Consider the following 18,494-nt stretch of genomic DNA (forward strand, 5'->3'; position numbering starts at 1 on the left):
AAAGGCCAAAACCTAGGAAGAAACCTAGAGAGGAACCAGGCTATCTGGGGTGGCCAGTCCTCTTCTGGCTGTGCCGGGTGGAGATTATAACAGAACATGGCCAAGATGTTCAAATGTTCATAAATGACCAGCATGGTCGAATAATAATAAGGCAGAACAGTTGAAACTGGAGCAGCAGCACGGTCAGGTGGACTGGGGACAGCAAGGAGTCATCATGTCAGGTAGTCCTGGGGCATGGTAATAGTAATAGTACCCAGAGACTGGTAGTAGTGGTATTAGATGTAGTAATAGTACCCAGAGACTGGTAGTAATGGTATTAGATGTAGTAATAGTACCCAGAGACTAGCAGTAAATGGTATTAGATGTAGTAATAGTATTAGATGTAGTTATAGTATTAGATGTAGTAATAGTATTAGATGTAGTAACAGTATTAGATGTAGTAACAGTATTAGATGTAGTAACAGTATTAGATGTAGTAACATTACTAGATGTAGTAATAGTATTAGATGTAGTAACAGTATTAGATGTAGTAACAGTATTAGATGTAGTAATAGTACTAGATGTAGTAATAATAATAGTACACAGAGACTAGTAGTAATGGTATTAGATGTAGTAATAGTACCCAGAGACTAGTAGAAATGGTATTCGATGTAGTAACAGTATTAGATGTAGTAATAGTATTAGATGTAGTAATAGTATTAGATGTAGTAACAGTATTAGATGTAGTAATAGTACTAGATGTAGTAATAATAATAGTACACCGAGACTAGTAGTAATGGTATTAGATGTAGTAATAGTACCCAGAGACTAGTAGAAATGGTATTAGATGTAGTAACAGTATTAGATGTAGTAATAGTATTAGATGTAGTAATAGTATTAGATGTAGTAACTGTACTAGATGTAGTAGCAGTACTAGATGTAGTAGCAGTATTAGATGTAGTAGCAGTAGTAGATGTAGTAATAGTATTAGATGTAGTAATAGTATTCAGACACTAGTCGTAATAGTATTAGATGTAGTAATAGTATTAGATATAGTAATATTATTAGATGTAGTAATATTATTAGATGTAGTAATATTATTAGATATAGTAATAGTATCCAGTAACTCACCATTTGTTAAGATATAAGGTAGTATTAATAGGTAGTAGCATTATCCAGAGACTCACCAGTTGACCCCGTCCGCCTCCACCCAGGCAAACCTGTACTCATTGACCCTCAGCATCAGCTGGAGACAGCCTGCCACACACTGCACATACTGGGAGCTCTGGAGGGGGGAGAAACAGAGAGACACACACAAAGTGTGGTCAGGGAAATGGGAAGGGATTTGGAATGACCTGGTCATCCATTCTGAAACTGTTGTGGTCAACATCACCAACCTCCATCAATCAATCAATCAATCTATATAGGCCTTTTAACAAAAACATGAGTCACAGTGAGTGCTCAACAGTAACTGGGAAGAGTGAGTAAAGAGCAAGGGAAGAGAGTGGGAAGAGGCAGCAGCAGTACTAGCAGCAGCAGCAGTAGTAGCAGCAGCAGTAGTAGCAGCAGTAGTAGTAGTAGCAGCAGTAGTAGTAGTAGCAGCAGCAGTACTAGCAGCAGCAGTAGTAGTAGTAGCAGCAGTAGCAGCAGCAGTACTAGCAGCAGCAGTAGTAGTAGCAGCAGCAGTACTAGCAGCAGCAGCAGCAGTAGTAGTAGTAGTAGCAGCAGTAGCAGTAGCAGCAGTAGTAGTAGTAGTAGCAGCAGTAGTAGTAGTAGCAGCAGTAGTAGTAGCAGCAGCAGTAGTAGCAGCAGTAGTAGTAGCAGCAGTAGTAGAAGTAGTAGAGGTAGTAGCAGCAGTAGTAGTAGTAGTAGCAGCGTCATCAGCAGCAGAAGTAGTAGTATCAGCAGTAGCATCAAAATAAGTAGTAAGAAGTAGTATTAGTAATAGGAGTAGTAGAGCAGCCGCAGTACCATCAAAAGTAGTAGTTGTAGCGGCAGCAGCAGATGTAGTACCAACAACAGTAGTAGTAGTAGTAGTAGCAGCAGAAGCAGTTGCAGTAGCAATAGTAGTAGCATCAGTAGTAGCAGCAAAGTATTAGTAGAAAAGTAGTAGTAATAGCAGTAAAGTAGTAGTAGTAGCAGCAGTAAAGTAGTAGCATTAAAGTAGTAGTAGCAGCCGTATCATCATCAGCAGTAAAGTAGTAAAGAAGTAGTAGTAGTAGTAGTAGCAGCAGTAAAGTAGTAGTAGTAAAGTAGCAGTAGTAGCAGCAGCAGCTGTAAAGTAGTAGTAGCAGTAAAGTAGTAGAGGTAAAGTAGTGGTAGGAGCAGTAGCAAAATAGTAGTAGCAGTAAAGCAGTAGTAGCATCAGTAGTAAAGTAGTAGTAGTCATATTAGTAGCAGTAAAGTAGAGATTGTAGTAGCAGCATCAGCAGTAAAGTAGTAGTAGTAGCAGTAAAGTAGTATTAGCAGTAAAGTAGTTGTAGTAGCATCAGCAGTAAAGTAGTAGTAGTAGTAGAAGCATCAGCAGTAAAGTAGTAGTAGTAAAGTAGCAGTAGTAGCAGCAGCAGCTGTAAAGTAGTAGTAGTAGTAGCAGTAAAGTAGTAGAGGTAAAATAGTGGTAGTAGCAGTAGCAAAATAGTAGTAGCATTAAAGCAGTAGTAAAGTAGTAATAGCAGTAGTCATATTAGTAGCAGTAAAGTAGAAGTTGTAGTAGCAGCATCAGAAGTAAAGTAGTAGTAGAAGTATCAGCAGTAAAGTAGTAGCATTAAAGTAGTAGTAGCCGTATCAACAGCAGTGAAGTAGTAGTAGCAGTAGTAGTAGAAGCATCAATATTAAAGTAGTAGTAGCCGTATCATCAGCAGTGAAGTAGTAGTAGCAGCATCAGCAGTAAAGTAGTAGCATTAAAGTAGTAGTAGCCGTATCATCAGCAGTGAAGTAGTAGTAGTAATGTAGTAGTAGCAGAAGTAGTAGTAGTAGTAGCAGCAGCTGTATAGTAGTAGTAGTAGCAGTAAAGTAGTAGTAGTAGTAGCAAAATAGTAGTAGTAGTAGTAGCAAAATAGTAGTAGAAGTAAAGTAGTAGAGGTAGTAGTAGTAGTATTAGTAGCAGTAGTAGAAGTAGTAGTAGCAGCAGTAGAGGTAGTAAAGTAGTAGTAGTAGCAGTAGCAAAGTAGTAGAGGTAGTAGTAGTATTAGTATTAGTAGCAGTAAAGTAGTAGCAGTAGGAGCAGCAGTAAAGTAGTAGAGGTAAAGTAGTAGTAGTAGCAGTAGCAAAATAGCAGTAAAGTAGTAGTAGCATCAGCAGTAAAGTAGTAGTAGCAGCAGCAGTAAAGTAGTAGTAGTAGCATCAGCAGTAAAGTAGTAGTAGCAGCAGCAGTAAAGTAGTAGTAGCAGCAGCAGTAAAGTAGTAGTAGTAGCATCAGCAGTAAAGTAGTAGTAGCAGCAGTAGCATCAGCGGTAAAGTAGTAGTAGTAGAAAAGTAGTAGTAGAACCCCTCGGGTTCGTGCCATGAAGGAGATCTTTGTGGGCTATACTTGGCCTTGTCTCAGGATGGTAAGTTGGTGGTTGACGATATCCCTCTAATGGTGTGGGGGCTGTGTTTTGGCAAAGTGGGTGGGGTTATATCCTGCCTGTTTGGCTCTGTCCGGGGGTATCATTGGATGGGGCCACAGTGTCTCCTGACCCCTCCTGTCTCAGCCTCCAGTATTTATGCTGCAATAGTTTGTCAGGGGGCTAGGGTCAGTCTGTTAAATCTGGTGTACTTCTCCTGTCTTATCCGGTGTCCTGTGTGAATTTTAGTATGCTCTCTCTAATTCTCTCTTTCTTTCTTTCTCTCAATTCAATTCAATTCAAGGGCTTTATTGGCATGGGAAACATGTGTTAACATTGCCAAAGCAAGTGAGGTAGATAATATTTAAAGTGAAATAAAAAATACAAATTAACAGTAAACATTACACATACAGAAGTTTCAAAACAATAAAGACATTACAAATGCATGCTTTTCAACCGTTCGCTGCCTGCACCCGCACGCCTGACTAGCATCACCACCCTGGATGGTTCCGACCTTGAATATGTGGACATCTATAAGTACCTAGGTGTCTGGCTAGACTGTAAACTCTCCTTCCAGACTCATATCAAACATCTCCAATCGAAAATCAAATCTAGAGTCGGCTTTCTATTCCGCAACAAAGCCTTCTTCACTCAAGCCGCCAAACTTACCCTAGTAAAACTGACTATCCTACCGATCCTCGACTTCGGCGATGTCATCTACAAAATAGCTTCCAACACTCTACTCAGCAAACTGGATGCAGTTTATCACAGTGCCATCCGTTTTGTCACTAATGCACCTTATACCACCCACCCCTGCGACCTGTATGCTCTAGTCGGCTGGCCCTCGCTACATATTCGTCGCCAGACCCACTGGCTCCAGGTCATCTACAAGTCCATGCTAGGTAAAGCTCCGCCTTATCTCAGTTCACTGGTCACGATGGCAACACCCACCCGTAGCACGCGCTCCAGCAGGTGTATCTCACTGATCATCCCTAAAGCCAACACCTCATTTGGCCGCCTTTCGTTCCAGTTCTCTGCTGCCTGTGACTGGAATGAATTGCAAAAATCGCTGAAGTTGGAGACTTTTATCTCCCTCACCAACTTCAAACATCTGCTATCTGAGCAGCTAACCGATCGCTGCAGCTGTACATAGTCTATCGGTAAATATCCCACCCATTTTTACCTACCTCATCCCCATACTGTTTTTATTTATTTACTTTTCTGCTCTTTTGCACACAAATATCTCTACCTGTACATGACCATCTGATCATTTATCACTCCAGTGTTAATCTGCAAAATTGTAATTATTCGCCTACCTCCTCATGCCTTTTGCACACAATGTATATAGACTCTCTTTTTTCTACTGTGTTATTGACTTGTTAATTGTTTACTCCATGTGTAACTCTGTGTTGTCTGTTCACACTGCTATGCTTTATCTTGGCCAGGTCGCAGTTGCAAATGAGAACTTGTTCTCAACTAGCCTACCTGGTTAAATAAAGGTGAAATAAAAAAATTAAAAAAATGTCATATTATATATATACAGTGTTTTAACAATGTACAAATGGTTAAGGTATACAAGGGAAAATACATTTGCATAAATATGGGTTGTATTTACAATGGTGTTTGTTCTTCACTGGTTGCACTTTTCTCATGGCAACAGGTCACAAATCTTGCTGTTGTGACGGCACACTGTGGAATTTCACCCAGTAGATATGGGAGTTTATCAAAATTGGATTTGTTTTCGAATTCTTTGTGGATCTGTGTAATCTGAGGGAAATATGTCTCTCTAATATGGTCATACATTGGGCAGGAGGTTAGGAAGTGCAGCTCAGTTTCCACCTCATTTTGTGGGCAGTGAGCACATAGCCTGTCTTCTTGAGAGACATTTCTGCCTATGGCGGCCTTTCTCAATAGCAAGGCTATGCTCACTGAGTCTGTACATAGTCAAAGCTTTCCTTCATTTTGGGTCAGTCACAGTGGTCAGGTATTCTGCCGCTGTGTACTCTCTGTGTAGGGCCAAATAGCATTCTAGTTTGCGCTGTTTTTTTGTAAATTCTTTCCAATGTGTCAAGTAATTATCTTTTTGTTTTCTCATGATTTGGTTAGGTCTAATTGTGCTGATGTCCTGGGGCTCTGTAGGGTGTGTTTGTGTTTGTGAACAGAGCCCCAGGACTAGCTTGCTTAGGGGACTCTTCTCCAGGTTCATCTCTCTGTAGGTGATGGGCTTTGTTATGGAAGGTTTGGGAATCGCTTCCTTTTAGGTGGTTATAGAATTTAACGGCTCTTTTCTGGATTTGGATAATTAGTGGTTATCGGCCTAATTCTGCTCTGCATGCATTATTTGGTGTTCTACGTTGTACACGGAGGATATTTCTGCAGAATTCTGCGTGCAGAGTCTCAATTTGGTGTTTGTCCCATTTTGTGAAGTCTTGGTTGGTGACCCCAGACCTCACAACCACTGATTAAAGTATTTTTAGCCAAATCCTAATTGGTATGTTGAAATTTATGTTCCTTTTGATGGCATAGAATGCCCTTCTTGCCTTGTCTCTCAGATCGTTCACAGCTTTATGGAAGTTACCTGTGGCGCTGATGTAAAGGCCAAGGTATGTATAGTTTTTTTGTGCTCTAGGGCAACAGTGTCTAGATGGAATTTGTATTTGTGGTCCTGGTGACTGGACCTTTTTTTGAACACCATTATTTTGGTCTTACTGAGATTTACTGTCAGGGCCCAGGTCTGACAGAATCTGTGCATAAGATCTAGGTGCTGCTGTAGGCCCTCCTTGGTTGGTGACAGAAGCACCAGATCATCAGCAAACAGCAGACATTTGACTTCGGATTCTAGTAGGGTGAGGCTTTTCTAGTGCCCGCGCCAATTCGTTAATATACATGTTGAAGAGGGTGGGGCTTAAGCTGCATCCCTGTCTCACCCCACGACCCTGTGTGAAGAAATTTGTGTATTTTTTGCCAATTTTAACCGCACACTTGTTGTTTGTGTACATGGACTTTATAATGTCGTATGTTTTACCCCCAACACCACTTTCCATCAGTTTGTATAGCAGACCCTCATGCCAAATTGAGTCGAAGGCTTTTTTGAAATCAACAAAGCATGAAAAGACTTTGCCTTTGTTTTGGTTTGTTTGGTTGTCAATTAGGGTGTGCAGGGTGAATACATGGTCTGTTGTACGGTAATTTGGTAAAAAGCCTATTTGACATTTGCTCAGTACATTGTTTTCATTGAGGAAATGTACGAGTCTGCTGTAAATGATAATGCAGAGAATTTTCCCAAGGTTACTGTTGACGCATATTCCATGGTAGTTATTGGGGTCAAATTTGTCTCCACTTTTGTGGATTGGGGTGATCAGTCCTTGGTTCCAAATATTGGGGAATATGCTAGAGCTAAGGATGATGTTAAAGAGTTTTAGTATAGCCAATTGGAATTTGTTGTCTGTATGTTTGATCATTTCATTGAGGATACCATCAACACCACAGGCCTTTTTGGGTTGAAGGGTTTTTATTTTGTCCTGTAACTCATTCAATGTAATTGGAGAATCCAGTGGGTTCTGGTAGTCTTTAATAGTTGATTCTAAGATCTGTATTTGATCATGTATATGTTTTTGCTCTTTATTCTTTGTTATTGAGCCAAAACGATTGGAGAAGTGGTTTACCCATACATCTCCATTTTGGATAGATAATTCTTTGTGTTGTTGTTTGTTTAGTGTTTTCCAATTTTCCCAGAAGTGGTTAGAGTCTATGATTCTTCAATTACATTGAGCTGATTCCTGACATGCTGTTCCTTCTTTTTCCGTAGTGTATTTCTGTATTGTTTTAGTGATTCACCATAGTGAAGGCGTAGACTCAGGGTTCCGGGTCTCTATGTTTTTGGTTGGACAGGTTTCTCAATTTCTTTCTCTCTCTCAGTGGACCTGAACCCTAGGACCATGCCTCAGGACTACCTGACATGATGACTCCTTGCTGTCCCCAGTCCACCTGGCCGTGCTGCTGCTCCAATTTCAACTGTTCTGCCTGCGGCTATGGAACCCTGGCCAGTTCACCGGACGTGTCACCTGTCCCAGACCTGCTGTTTTCAACTATTTAGAGACAGCAAGAGCGGTAGAGATACTCTCAATGATCGGCTACGAAAAGCCAACTGACATTTACTCCTGAGGTGCTGACTTGTTGCACCCTCGACAACTACTGTGAATATTATTATTTGACCCTGCTGGTCATTTATGAACATCTTGGCCATGTTTTGTTATAATCTCCACCCAGCACAGACAGAAGAGGACTGGCCACCCCTCATAGCCTGGTTCCTCCCTAGGTTTTGGCCTTTCTAGGGAGTTTTTCCTAGCCACCGTGCTTCTACACCTGCATTGCTTGCTGTTTGGGGTTTTAGGCTGGGTTTCTGTACAGCACTTTGATATATCAGCTGATGTAAGAAGGGCTACATAAACACATTTGATTTGAAATTTGATTAGTAAAGTAGTAGCAGTAGCAGTAGAGTAGTAGTAGTGGTAGCATCAGAAGTAAGGTAGTAGTAGTAGTAGTAAAGTAGTAGCATCAGAAGTAAAGAAGTAGTAGTAAATTAGTAGTAGTAAAGTAGTATTAGTAGCAGCATCATCAGTAGAGTAGTAGTAGTAAAGTAGTAATAGCATAAGCAGTAAAGTAGTAGCAGTAATGTAGCAGTAGTAGTAGCATCAACAGTAAAGTAGTGGTACATTTGTAGTAGCAGTAAAGTAGTAATAGCATAAGCAGTAAAGTAGTAGTAGCAGTAAAGTAGCAGTAGTAGTAGCATCAGCAGTAAAGTAGTAGTAGCAGCATCAGCAGTAAAGTAGTAGTAGCAGCACTAAGACAGTGATTGGTTGTGTTATTAAAATGATCTCTGAGAGAGGGTTTCAGAGAATAAATCACCTGGGTAGCATTTCAAACACATTAAAGACACACCCTCCTCCACTTCCCCTTGCCTTATGACCTTAGGGGATCCCGGCGGCCATCTTTGCCATTGGTCCAAACGATTAGCCAGTTAAGTAAGCCACTCAGCACTCATTTGTGATTGACTTCGCGAGTGTAAAATTCTGTTCACGTCGAGGCCTGAAACGCCCCATAATTCAATTAACGATGATTGTAAATCCGCTAAGAAAAGTAATCCAAAACATAAAACCAACATTAATACGGAGAAGTACTTCCGGCGCCGACAGAGATGGCCGCCTCGCTTCGCGTTCCTAGGAAACTATGCAGTTTTTTGTTTTTTTACGTGTTATTTCTTACACTAGTACCCCAGGTCATCTTAGGTTTCTTTACATACAGCCGACAAGAACTACTGAATATAAGATCAGCGTCAACTCACCATCAGTACGACCAAGAATATGTTTTTCGCGACGCGGATCCTGTGTTCTGCCTTACAACCAGTGTAACCGAGTGGATCACATGCAGCGACCAAAAAAAAAAACGACTCAGAAAAAGAGGGAAATGAAGCGGTCTTCTGGTCAGACTCCGGAGACGGGCACATCGTGCACCACTCCCTAGCATTCTTCTTGCCAATGTCCAGTCTCTTGACAACAAGGTTGATGAAATCCGAGCAAGGGTAGCATTCCAGAGGGACATCAGAGACTGTAACGTTCTCTGCTTCACGGAAACATGGCTAACTGGAGAGACGCAATCCGAAGCGGTGCAGCCAGCGGGTTTCTCCACGCATCGCGCCGACAGAAACAAACATCTTTCTGGTAAGAAGAGGGGCGGGGGCGTATGTCTTATGGCCAACGTGACATGGTGTGATGAAAGAAACATACAGGAACTCAAATCCTTCTGTTCACATGATTTAGAATTCCTCACAATCAAATGTAGACCGCATTATCTACCAAGAGAATTCTCTTCGATTATAATCACAGCCGTATATATCCCCCCAAGCAGACACATCGATGGCTCTGAACGAACTTTATTTAACTCTCTGCAAACTGGAAACGATTTATCCGGAGGCTGCATTCATTGTAGCTGGGGATTTTAACAAGGCTAATCTGAAAACAAGACTCCCTAAATTTTATCAGCATATCGATTGCGCAACCAGGGGTGGAAAGACCCTGGATCATTGTTACTCTAACTTCCGCGACGCATATAAGGCCCTGCCCCGCCCCCTTTCGGAAAAGCTGACCACGACTCCATTTTGTTGATCCCTGCCTACAGACAGAAACTAAAACAAGAAGCTCCCACGCTGAGGTCTGTCCAACGCTGGTCCGACCAAGCTGACTCCACACTCCAAGACTGCTTCCATCACGTGGACTGGGAGATGTTTCGTATTGCGTCAGACAACAACATTGACGAATACGCTGATACGGTGTGCGAGTTCATTAGAACGTGCGTTGAAGATGTCGTTCCCATAGCAACGATTAAAACATTCCCTAACCAGAAACCGTGGATTGATGGCAGCATTCGTGTGAAACTGAAGGCACGAACCACTGCTTTTAATCAGGGCAAGGTGTCTGGTAACATGGCTGAATACAAACAGTGCAGCTATTCCCTCCGCAAGGCTATCAAACAAGCTAAGCGCCAGTACAGAGACAAAGTAGAATCTCAATTCAACGGCTCAGACACAAGAGGTATGTGGCAGGGTCTACAGTCAATCACGGACTACAGGAAGAAACCCAGCCCAGTCACGGACCAGGATGTCTTGCTCCCAGGCAGACTAAATAACTTTTTTGCCCGCTTTGAGGACAATACAGTGCCACTGACACGGCCTGCAACGGAAACATGCGGTCTCTCCTTCACTGCAGCCGAAGTGAGTAAGACATTTAAACGTGTTAACCCTCGCAAGGCTGCAGGCCCAGACGGCATCCCCAGCCGCGCCCTCAGAGCATGCGCAGACCAGCTGGCCGGTGTGTTTACGGACATATTCAATCAATCCCTATACCAGTCTGCTGTTCCCACATGCTTCAAGAGGGCCACCATTGTTCCTGTTCCCAAGAAAGCTAAGGTAACTGAGCTAAACGACTACCGCCCGTAGCACTCACATCCGTCATCATGAAGTGCTTTGAGAGACTAGTCAAGGACCATATCACCTCCACCCTACCTGACACCCTTGACCCACTCCAATTTGCTTACCGCCCAAATAGGTCCACAGACGATGCAATCTCAACCACACTGCACACTGCCCTAACCCATCTGGACAAGAGGAATACCTATGTGAGAATGCTGTTCATCGACTACAGCTCGGCATTCAACACCATAGTACCCTCCAAGCTCGTCATCAAGCTCGAGACCCTGGGTCTCGACCCCGCCCTGTGCAACTGGGTACTGGACTTCCTGACGGGCCGCCCCCAGGTGGTGAGGGTAGGCAACAACATCTCCTCCCCGCTGATCCTCAACACTGGGGCCCCACAAGGGTGCGTTCTGAGCCCTCTCCTGTACTCCCTGTTCACCCACGACTGCGTGGCCATGCACGCTCCAACTCAATCATCAAGTTTGCGGACGACACAACAGTGGTAGGCTTGATTACCAACAACGACGAGACGGCCTACAGGGAGGAGGTGAGGGCCTTCGGAGTGTGGTGTCAGGAAAATAACCTCACACTCAACGTCAACAAAACTAAGGAGATGATTGTGGACTTCAGGAAACAGCAGAGGGAACACCCCCATCCACATCGATGGAACAGTAGTGGAGAGGGTAGCAAGTTTTAAGTTCCTCGGCATACACATCACAGACAAACTGAATTGGTCCACTCACACAGACAGCATCGTGAGGAAGGCGCAGCAGCGCCTCTTCAACCTCAGGAGGCTGAAGAAATTCGGCTTGTCACCAAAAGCACTCACAAACTTCTACAGATGCACAATCGAGAGCATCCTGGCGGGCTGTATCACCGCCTGGTATGGCAACTGCACCGCCCTCAACCGTAAGGCTCTCCAGAGGGTAGTGAGGTCTGCACAACGCATCACCGGGGCAAACTACCTGCCCTCCAGGACACCTACACCACCCGATGCTACAGGAAGGCCATAAAGATCATCAAGGACATCAACCACCCGAGCCACTGCCTGTTCACCCCGCTGCCATCCAGAAGGCGAGGTCAGTACAGGTGCATCAAAGCTGGGACCGAGAGACTGAAAAACAGCTTCTATCTCAAGGCCATCAGACTGTTAAACAGCCACCACTAACATTGAGTGGCTACTGCCAACACACTGTCAAAGACACTGACTCTACTCCAGCCACTTTAATCATGGGAATCGATGGGGAAATGATGTAAATATATCACTAGCCACTTTAAACAATGCTACCTTATATAATGTTACTTACCCTACATTGTTCATCTCATATGCATACGTTGATACTGTACTCTATATCATCGACTGCATCCTTATGTAATACATGTATCACTAGCCACTTTAACTATGCCACTTGGTTTACATACTTATCTCATATGTATATACTGTACTCGATATCATCTACTGTATCTTGCCTATGCTGCTCTGTACCATCACTCATTCATATATCCTTATGTACATATTCTTTATCCCCTTACACTGTGTATGACAGTAGTTTTTTTTGGAATTGTTAGTTAGATTACTTGCTCGTTATTACTGCATTGTCGGAACTAGAAGCACAAGCATTTCGCTACACTCGCATTAACATCTGCTAACCATGTGTATGTGACAAATAAAATTTGATTTGAAATTTGATTTGATTTGATTTGATTTGACAAGTGGAAGTAAAAAAACGAATGCAAATAACTTTGAAACTGTGCTACTAATGCACATGACGGCACAAACACGTATCGTAAAAGTAATTATGTTTTTGTTTGGTTAGCTTTTGGAAACAGCTAGCGCATACTATAGGTCTGCTACAGACCTATATCTATCCTACCATGCCTTTCTAAGGTCTTCGAAAGCCAAGTCAACAAACAGATTACCGACCATTTCGAATCTCACCATACCTTCTCTGCTATGCAATCTGGTTTCAGAGCTGGTCATGGGTGCACCTCAGCCACGCTCAAGGTCCTAAATGATATCTTAACCGCCATCGATAAGAAACATTACTGTGCAGCCGTATTCATTGATCTGGCCAAGGCTTTCGACTCTGTCAATCACCACATCCTCATCGGCAGACTCGACAGCCTTGGTTTCTCAAATGATTGCCTTGCCTGGTTCACCAACTACTTCTCTGATAGAGTTCAGTGTGTCAAATCGGAGGTTCTGCTGTCCGGACCTCTAGCAGTCTCTATGGGGGTGCCACAGGGTTCAATTCTTGGACCGACTCTCTTCTCTGTATACATCAATGATGTCGCTCTTGCTGCTGGTGAGTCTCTGATCCACCTCTACGCAGACGACACCATTCTGTATACTTCCGGCCCTTCTTTGGACACTGTGTTAACAACCCTCCAGGCAAGCTTCAATGCCATACAACTCTCCTTCCGTGGCCTCCAATTGCTCTTAAATACAAGTAAAACTAAATGCATGCTCTTCAACCGATCGCTACCTGCACCTACCCGCCTGTCCAACATCACGACTCTGGACGGCTCTGACTTAGAATACGTGGACAACTACAAATACTTAGGTGTCTGGTTAGACTGTAAACTCTCCTTCCAGACCCATATCAAACATCTCCAATCCAAAGTTAAATCTAGAATTGGCTTCCTATTTCGCAACAAAGCATCCTTCACTCATGCTGCCAAACATACCCTTGTAAAACTGACCATCCTACCAATCCTCGACTTTGGCGATGTCATTTACAAAATAGCCTCCAATACCCTACTCAACAAATTGGATGCAGTCTATCACAGTGCAATCCGTTTTGTCACCAAAGCCCCATATACTACCCACCATTGCGACCTGTACGCTCTCGTTGGCTGGCCCTCGCTTCATACTCGTCGCCAAACCCACTGGCTCCATGTCATCTACAAGACCCTGCTAGGTAAAGTCCCCCTTATCTCAGCTCACTGGTCACCATAGCATCTCCCACCTGTAGCACACGCTCCAGCAGGTATATCTCTCTAGTCACCCCCAAATCCAATTCTTTCTTTGGCCGCCTCTCCTTCCAGTTCTCTGCTGCCAATGACTGGAACGAACTACAAAAATCTCTGAAACTGGAAACACTTATCTCCCTCACTAGATTTAAGCACCAACTGTCAGAGCAGCTCACAGATTACTGCACCTGTACATAGCCCACCTATAATTTAGCCCAAACAACTACCTCTTTCCCAACTGTATTTAATTTATTTATTTTGCTCCTTTGCACCCCATTATTTTTATTTCTACTTTGCACATTCTTCCATTGCAAATCTACCATTCCAGTGTTTTACTTGCTATATTGTATTTACTTTGCCACCATGGCCTTTTTTGCCTTTACCTCCCTTCTCACCTCATTTGCTCACATCGTATATTGACTTGTTTATACTGTATTATTGACTGTATGTTTGTTTTACTCCATGTGTAACTCTGTGTTGTTGTATGTGTCGAACTGATTTGCTTTATCTTGGCCAGGTCGCAATTGTAAATGAGAACTTGTTCTCAACTTGCCTACCTGGTTAAATAAAGGTGAAATAAAATAAATAAAAAAATTCAACTTTTCCTGACATCACACTTATACATTGTAATTTTCAATTTACCTGATGTCATCTGATGGCTAGCATTCGATGTCTGCGGATGCGTTGTCTTCTAGCTATCAATCATACTAGACAATAGAGCATAAAAAAAACAGAAAACAGTACTGTGGGACGAACGAGAGACATCTCCAGGCGGTCCATTTAAAAGTAATTAATTGTTCCCTTGCCCTGCAAATGTCAATTCATCATACGTCATGATACATCCTCAGAAGTGTTAATTTGAGGGCTGAGGGTGTCTTTTACATGTTTGGAACGCAGCCGAGATGTGTAAAAGCCCCTAGAACAAGATGGCTTCCTGGTTAATATGGTAGAAAACATAGTGGCCTGGGTAACAAATAAACCTGAATTTCCTCTCATTCTCTTCACTTAGAGAGAAGAGCTTCTGTTTAAGCTATAGAACGGCTGTGACGGTCATGGAATTTTGGATGACTGTAATTGGCCAGCCTTAATAACAATATTTTGTCCAGACTATATGTGCTGAAATATAAACAGGATGGCATCACATGCACAGAGCAAGCTGTTGCGCAGCAACTCCATCTCTTCCTGAAGACAAATAATGTATACAAAACACAGTCTAGTTTTAGACCCCATCATAGCACTGAGATTGCACTTGTGAAGGTGGTAAATGACCTTTTAATGACGTCAGACCGAGGCTCTGCATCTGTCCTCGTACTCGTAGACCTTAGTGCTGCTTTTGGATAATGGGGCCGGAGGGGATGGCTTCCATTTTACGGGCTCCTAGCAAACTCCTATTTTGTTCATTTTTTCCCACATTGTTTGTAACTTATTTTGTAAATAATTTTGCTGCTACAGTCTCTTATGACCAAAAATGGCCTCAAACTGGATGAAGGATATACTGCTTCTCAGAGACCAGGCCCAAATAACTGTCAATCGCGTGAAGAAAAGACGTAAATACAGGGGGCGTTGTGAGAATTTGTTGGTGAGTGGGTAACCCGCCTCTACCATCCCTTCTATTGGCCAACGTGCAATCACTGGAGAATAAACTGGATGATCTCCGTTCGAGACTATCCTACGACATAAAAAACTGTAATATCTTATGTTTTACCAAATCATGGCTGAACGACGACACGGATAACATACGGTGGGTTGGGTTTTCTGTGCATCGACAGGACAGAACAGCTACAACTGGTAAGACGACGGGTAGGGGTGTGTGTTGATGTCAATAAAAGCTGGTGTGCAATGTATCAAGGAAGTTTCAAAGTATTGCTCGCCTGAGGTAGAGTACCTCATGATAAGCTGTTGACCACACTATCTACCAAGAGCAGACCACCATAGTATCTGTGTCCAAGAAAGCGAAGGTAACCTGCCTAAATGACTACTGCCTCGTAGAACTCACATGAGTAGCCATGAAGTGCTTTGAAAGGCTGGCCATGGCTGGTCATGGCTCACAACACCATCATCCCGGAAACCCTTGACCCACTCCAATTCGCATACCGCCCCAACAGACCCACAGATGGTGCAATCTCAATCGCACTCCACACTGAACTTTCCCATATGGACAAAAGGAACACCTATGTGAGAATGCTCTTCATTGACTGCAGCACTGTGTTCAACACCATAGTGCCCTCAAAGCTCATCATGAAGCTAAAGACCCTGGGCCTAAACACCTCCCTCTGCAACTGGATCCTTGACTTCCTGACGGGCCACCCCCAGGTGGTAAGGGTAGGCAACAACACATCTGCCACGCTGATCCTCAACACTGGGGCCCCTCAAGGGTGTGTACTTAGGCCCCTCCTCTACTCCCTGTTCACTCATGACTGCACGGCCAGGCTCGAGTCCATCACCATCATTAAGTTTGCTGACGACAACAGTGGTAGGCCTGATCACCGACAACAATGAGACAGCCTATAGGGAGGGGTCAGAGACCTGGCAGTATGGTGCCAGGAGAACATCTCTCTTAACAGACAAAGGAGCTGATCGTGGACTACAGGAAAAGGATGGCCAAACACATCCCCATTGACATCGACGGGGCTGTAGTGGAGCGGGTCGAGAGTTAAGTTCCTTGGTGTCCACATCACCAACAAATTATCATGGTCGAAGCACACCAAGACAGTCTTGAAGAGGGTTAGAAAACACCTTTTCCCCCTCAGGAGACTGAAACTTTTGGCATGGGTTCGCAGATCTTCAAAAAGTTCTACAGTTGCACCATCAAGTGCATCCTGCCTAGTTGCATCACCGCCCGGTATGGCAACTGCTCAACATCCAACCAGAAGGCTCTACAAAGGGTAATGCGCACGGCCCAGTACATCACTGGCTTCCTGCCATCTAGGACCTCTATACCAGACAATGTCAGAGGAAAGCCAACATTTTTCTATTTACATTGACACCCTCCTACCCTTTGTTTTAAACTGCTGCTACTCTCTGTTTATTATCTATGCATAGTCACTTTACCGCTACCTACATGTACAAATTACCTCGACTAACCTCTACCCCAGCACACTGACTCAGTATCGGTACTCCCAGTATTTATTTATTTATTTTATTTCACCAGATAGGCTAGTTGAGAGTTCTCATTTGCAACTGCGACCTGGCCAAGATAAAGCAAAGCAGTTTGACACATACAACAACACAGAGTTACACATGGAATAAACAAACATACAACCAATAATACAGTAGAAAAATCTATAAACAGCATGTGCAAATGAGGTAGGATAAGAGAGGCTTGGCAATAAATAGGCCATGATATATAGCCTTGTGATTGTTATTTTATCGTATTGCTTTATTACATTTTCTACTTTAGTGTATTTAGTCAATATTCTTACCTCTATTTCTTGAAATGCAATGTTGGTTAAGGGGTTGTAAGTAAGCATTTCACAGTAAGGTCTACCTAAACCTGTTGTATCCGGCACTTGACAAATACAATTTGATTTGACACCATCGATCGCCACATTCTTTAGGAGATTGGAAGCCCTAATTGGTCTGTCGGAAAGATATCAGTTAAGTCTCTGTGGATGGTTTGTCCTCTGACACATCAATTGTAAGTTTCGGCGTTCCTCAAGGTTGACTATATATTCTACCAATTGGTGATGTCATTCAGAAACACAATGTCAACTTTCACCGCTATACGGACGACACACAGCTGTGCATTTCGATGAAACATGGTGAAGCCCCACATTTGCCTACCCTGGAAGCCTGTGGTGTTTTACATTTTAACTTGGACAAAACAAAAAATGCTAGTCCAAAGAGATCTGCTGTAGGATTTGACAATTAATCGTGATGGTTGTACAGTTGTTTCAAATAAAAAACTGTGGATCTCTCTTTTGACGAACATAAGAATATTTCAAGGAAAGTTTTTTTTCCATCTACGTAACATTGCAAAACTCAGATACTTTTTGTCAAAAAAACGATGCAGAAAAGCAAATCCATGCTTGTGTCACTTCTAGATTAGACTACTGCAATGCTCTACTTTCTGGCTACCCGGATAAAGCACTAAATAAACATCAATTACTGCTGAACACGGCTGCTAGAATTTTGACTAGAACCCCAAAATGTGATCGTTTTACTCCAGTGCTAGCCTCTCTACACGGGCTTCCTGTAAAGGCTAGGGCTGATTTCAAGGTTTTACTGCTAACCTACAAAGCATTACATGGGCTTGCTCCTACCTCCCTCTCCAATTTGGTCCTGCCGTACATGCCTACAAGTACGCTACGGTCACAAGATGCAGGCCTCCTTATTGTCCCTAGAATTTCTAAGTAAACAGCTGGAGGCAGGGCTTTCTCCTATAGAGCCACATATTTATGGAATGGTCTGCTTACCCATGTGAGAGACTCGGTCTCGACCTTTAAGTCTTTACTGAAGACTCATCTTCATCTTCAGGTTAAATAAAGGTCCTAAGATTGAGTCTCGTCAGTCCCAGGGGTGCGAAGGTGTCTCTTGCCTGGCCAGCTCCCATCTCTCCACTGGGATTTTAAGGCCTCTATTATGGGGGCTGAGTCACTGGTTTGCTCGTGCTCTTCCATCCCTAGCAGGGGTGTGTCACTTGAGTGGGTTGCTTCAGACGTTTTCTTTCTGTCCGGTTTTGTGTACCATCGGGCTCATGCAGTGGAGGAGATCTTCGTGGGCTATACTCAGCCTTGTCTCAGGGTAGTAAGTTGATGGTCTGTTGATATCCCTCTAGTGGTGTGGGGGCTGTGCTTTGGGGCCACAGTGTCGTTGTCCCCCCGGCCCACCCCATCTCAGCCTCAAGTATTAATGCTGTAATAGTCCACAGAACCAGTCAATAGTTTGCACACACTTACTCATTCAAGGGTTTTTCTTTATTTTTAGTATTTTCTACATTGTATAATAATAGTGAAGACATCAAAACTATGAGATAACACATATGGAATCATGTAGCAACCAAAAAAGTGTTTAAAAAAAATCTAAAT

At 43.1% G+C, this 18,494-nt stretch overlaps 1 protein-coding gene across 2 annotated transcripts in view; it reads right to left on the reverse strand.

Annotated features, from left to right (window-relative positions):
- The window catches only part of atp6v1h (ATPase H+ transporting V1 subunit H), a 99,289-nt gene that overhangs the window by 29,844 nt on the left and 50,951 nt on the right, over nucleotides 1-18,494 (reverse strand). For both annotated transcript variants that reach the window (XM_042329287.1, XM_042329286.1), the window contains one exon: nucleotides 1,167-1,264. In XM_042329287.1, coding sequence (XP_042185221.1) covers nucleotides 1,167-1,264 — 98 coding nt within the window. The remainder of the gene's footprint in view (nucleotides 1-1,166; nucleotides 1,265-18,494) is intronic.

This window comes from Oncorhynchus tshawytscha, linkage group LG10, assembly GCF_018296145.1.
Source record: "Oncorhynchus tshawytscha isolate Ot180627B linkage group LG10, Otsh_v2.0, whole genome shotgun sequence".
Classification (NCBI taxonomy): Eukaryota; Metazoa; Chordata; class Actinopteri; order Salmoniformes; family Salmonidae; genus Oncorhynchus; species Oncorhynchus tshawytscha.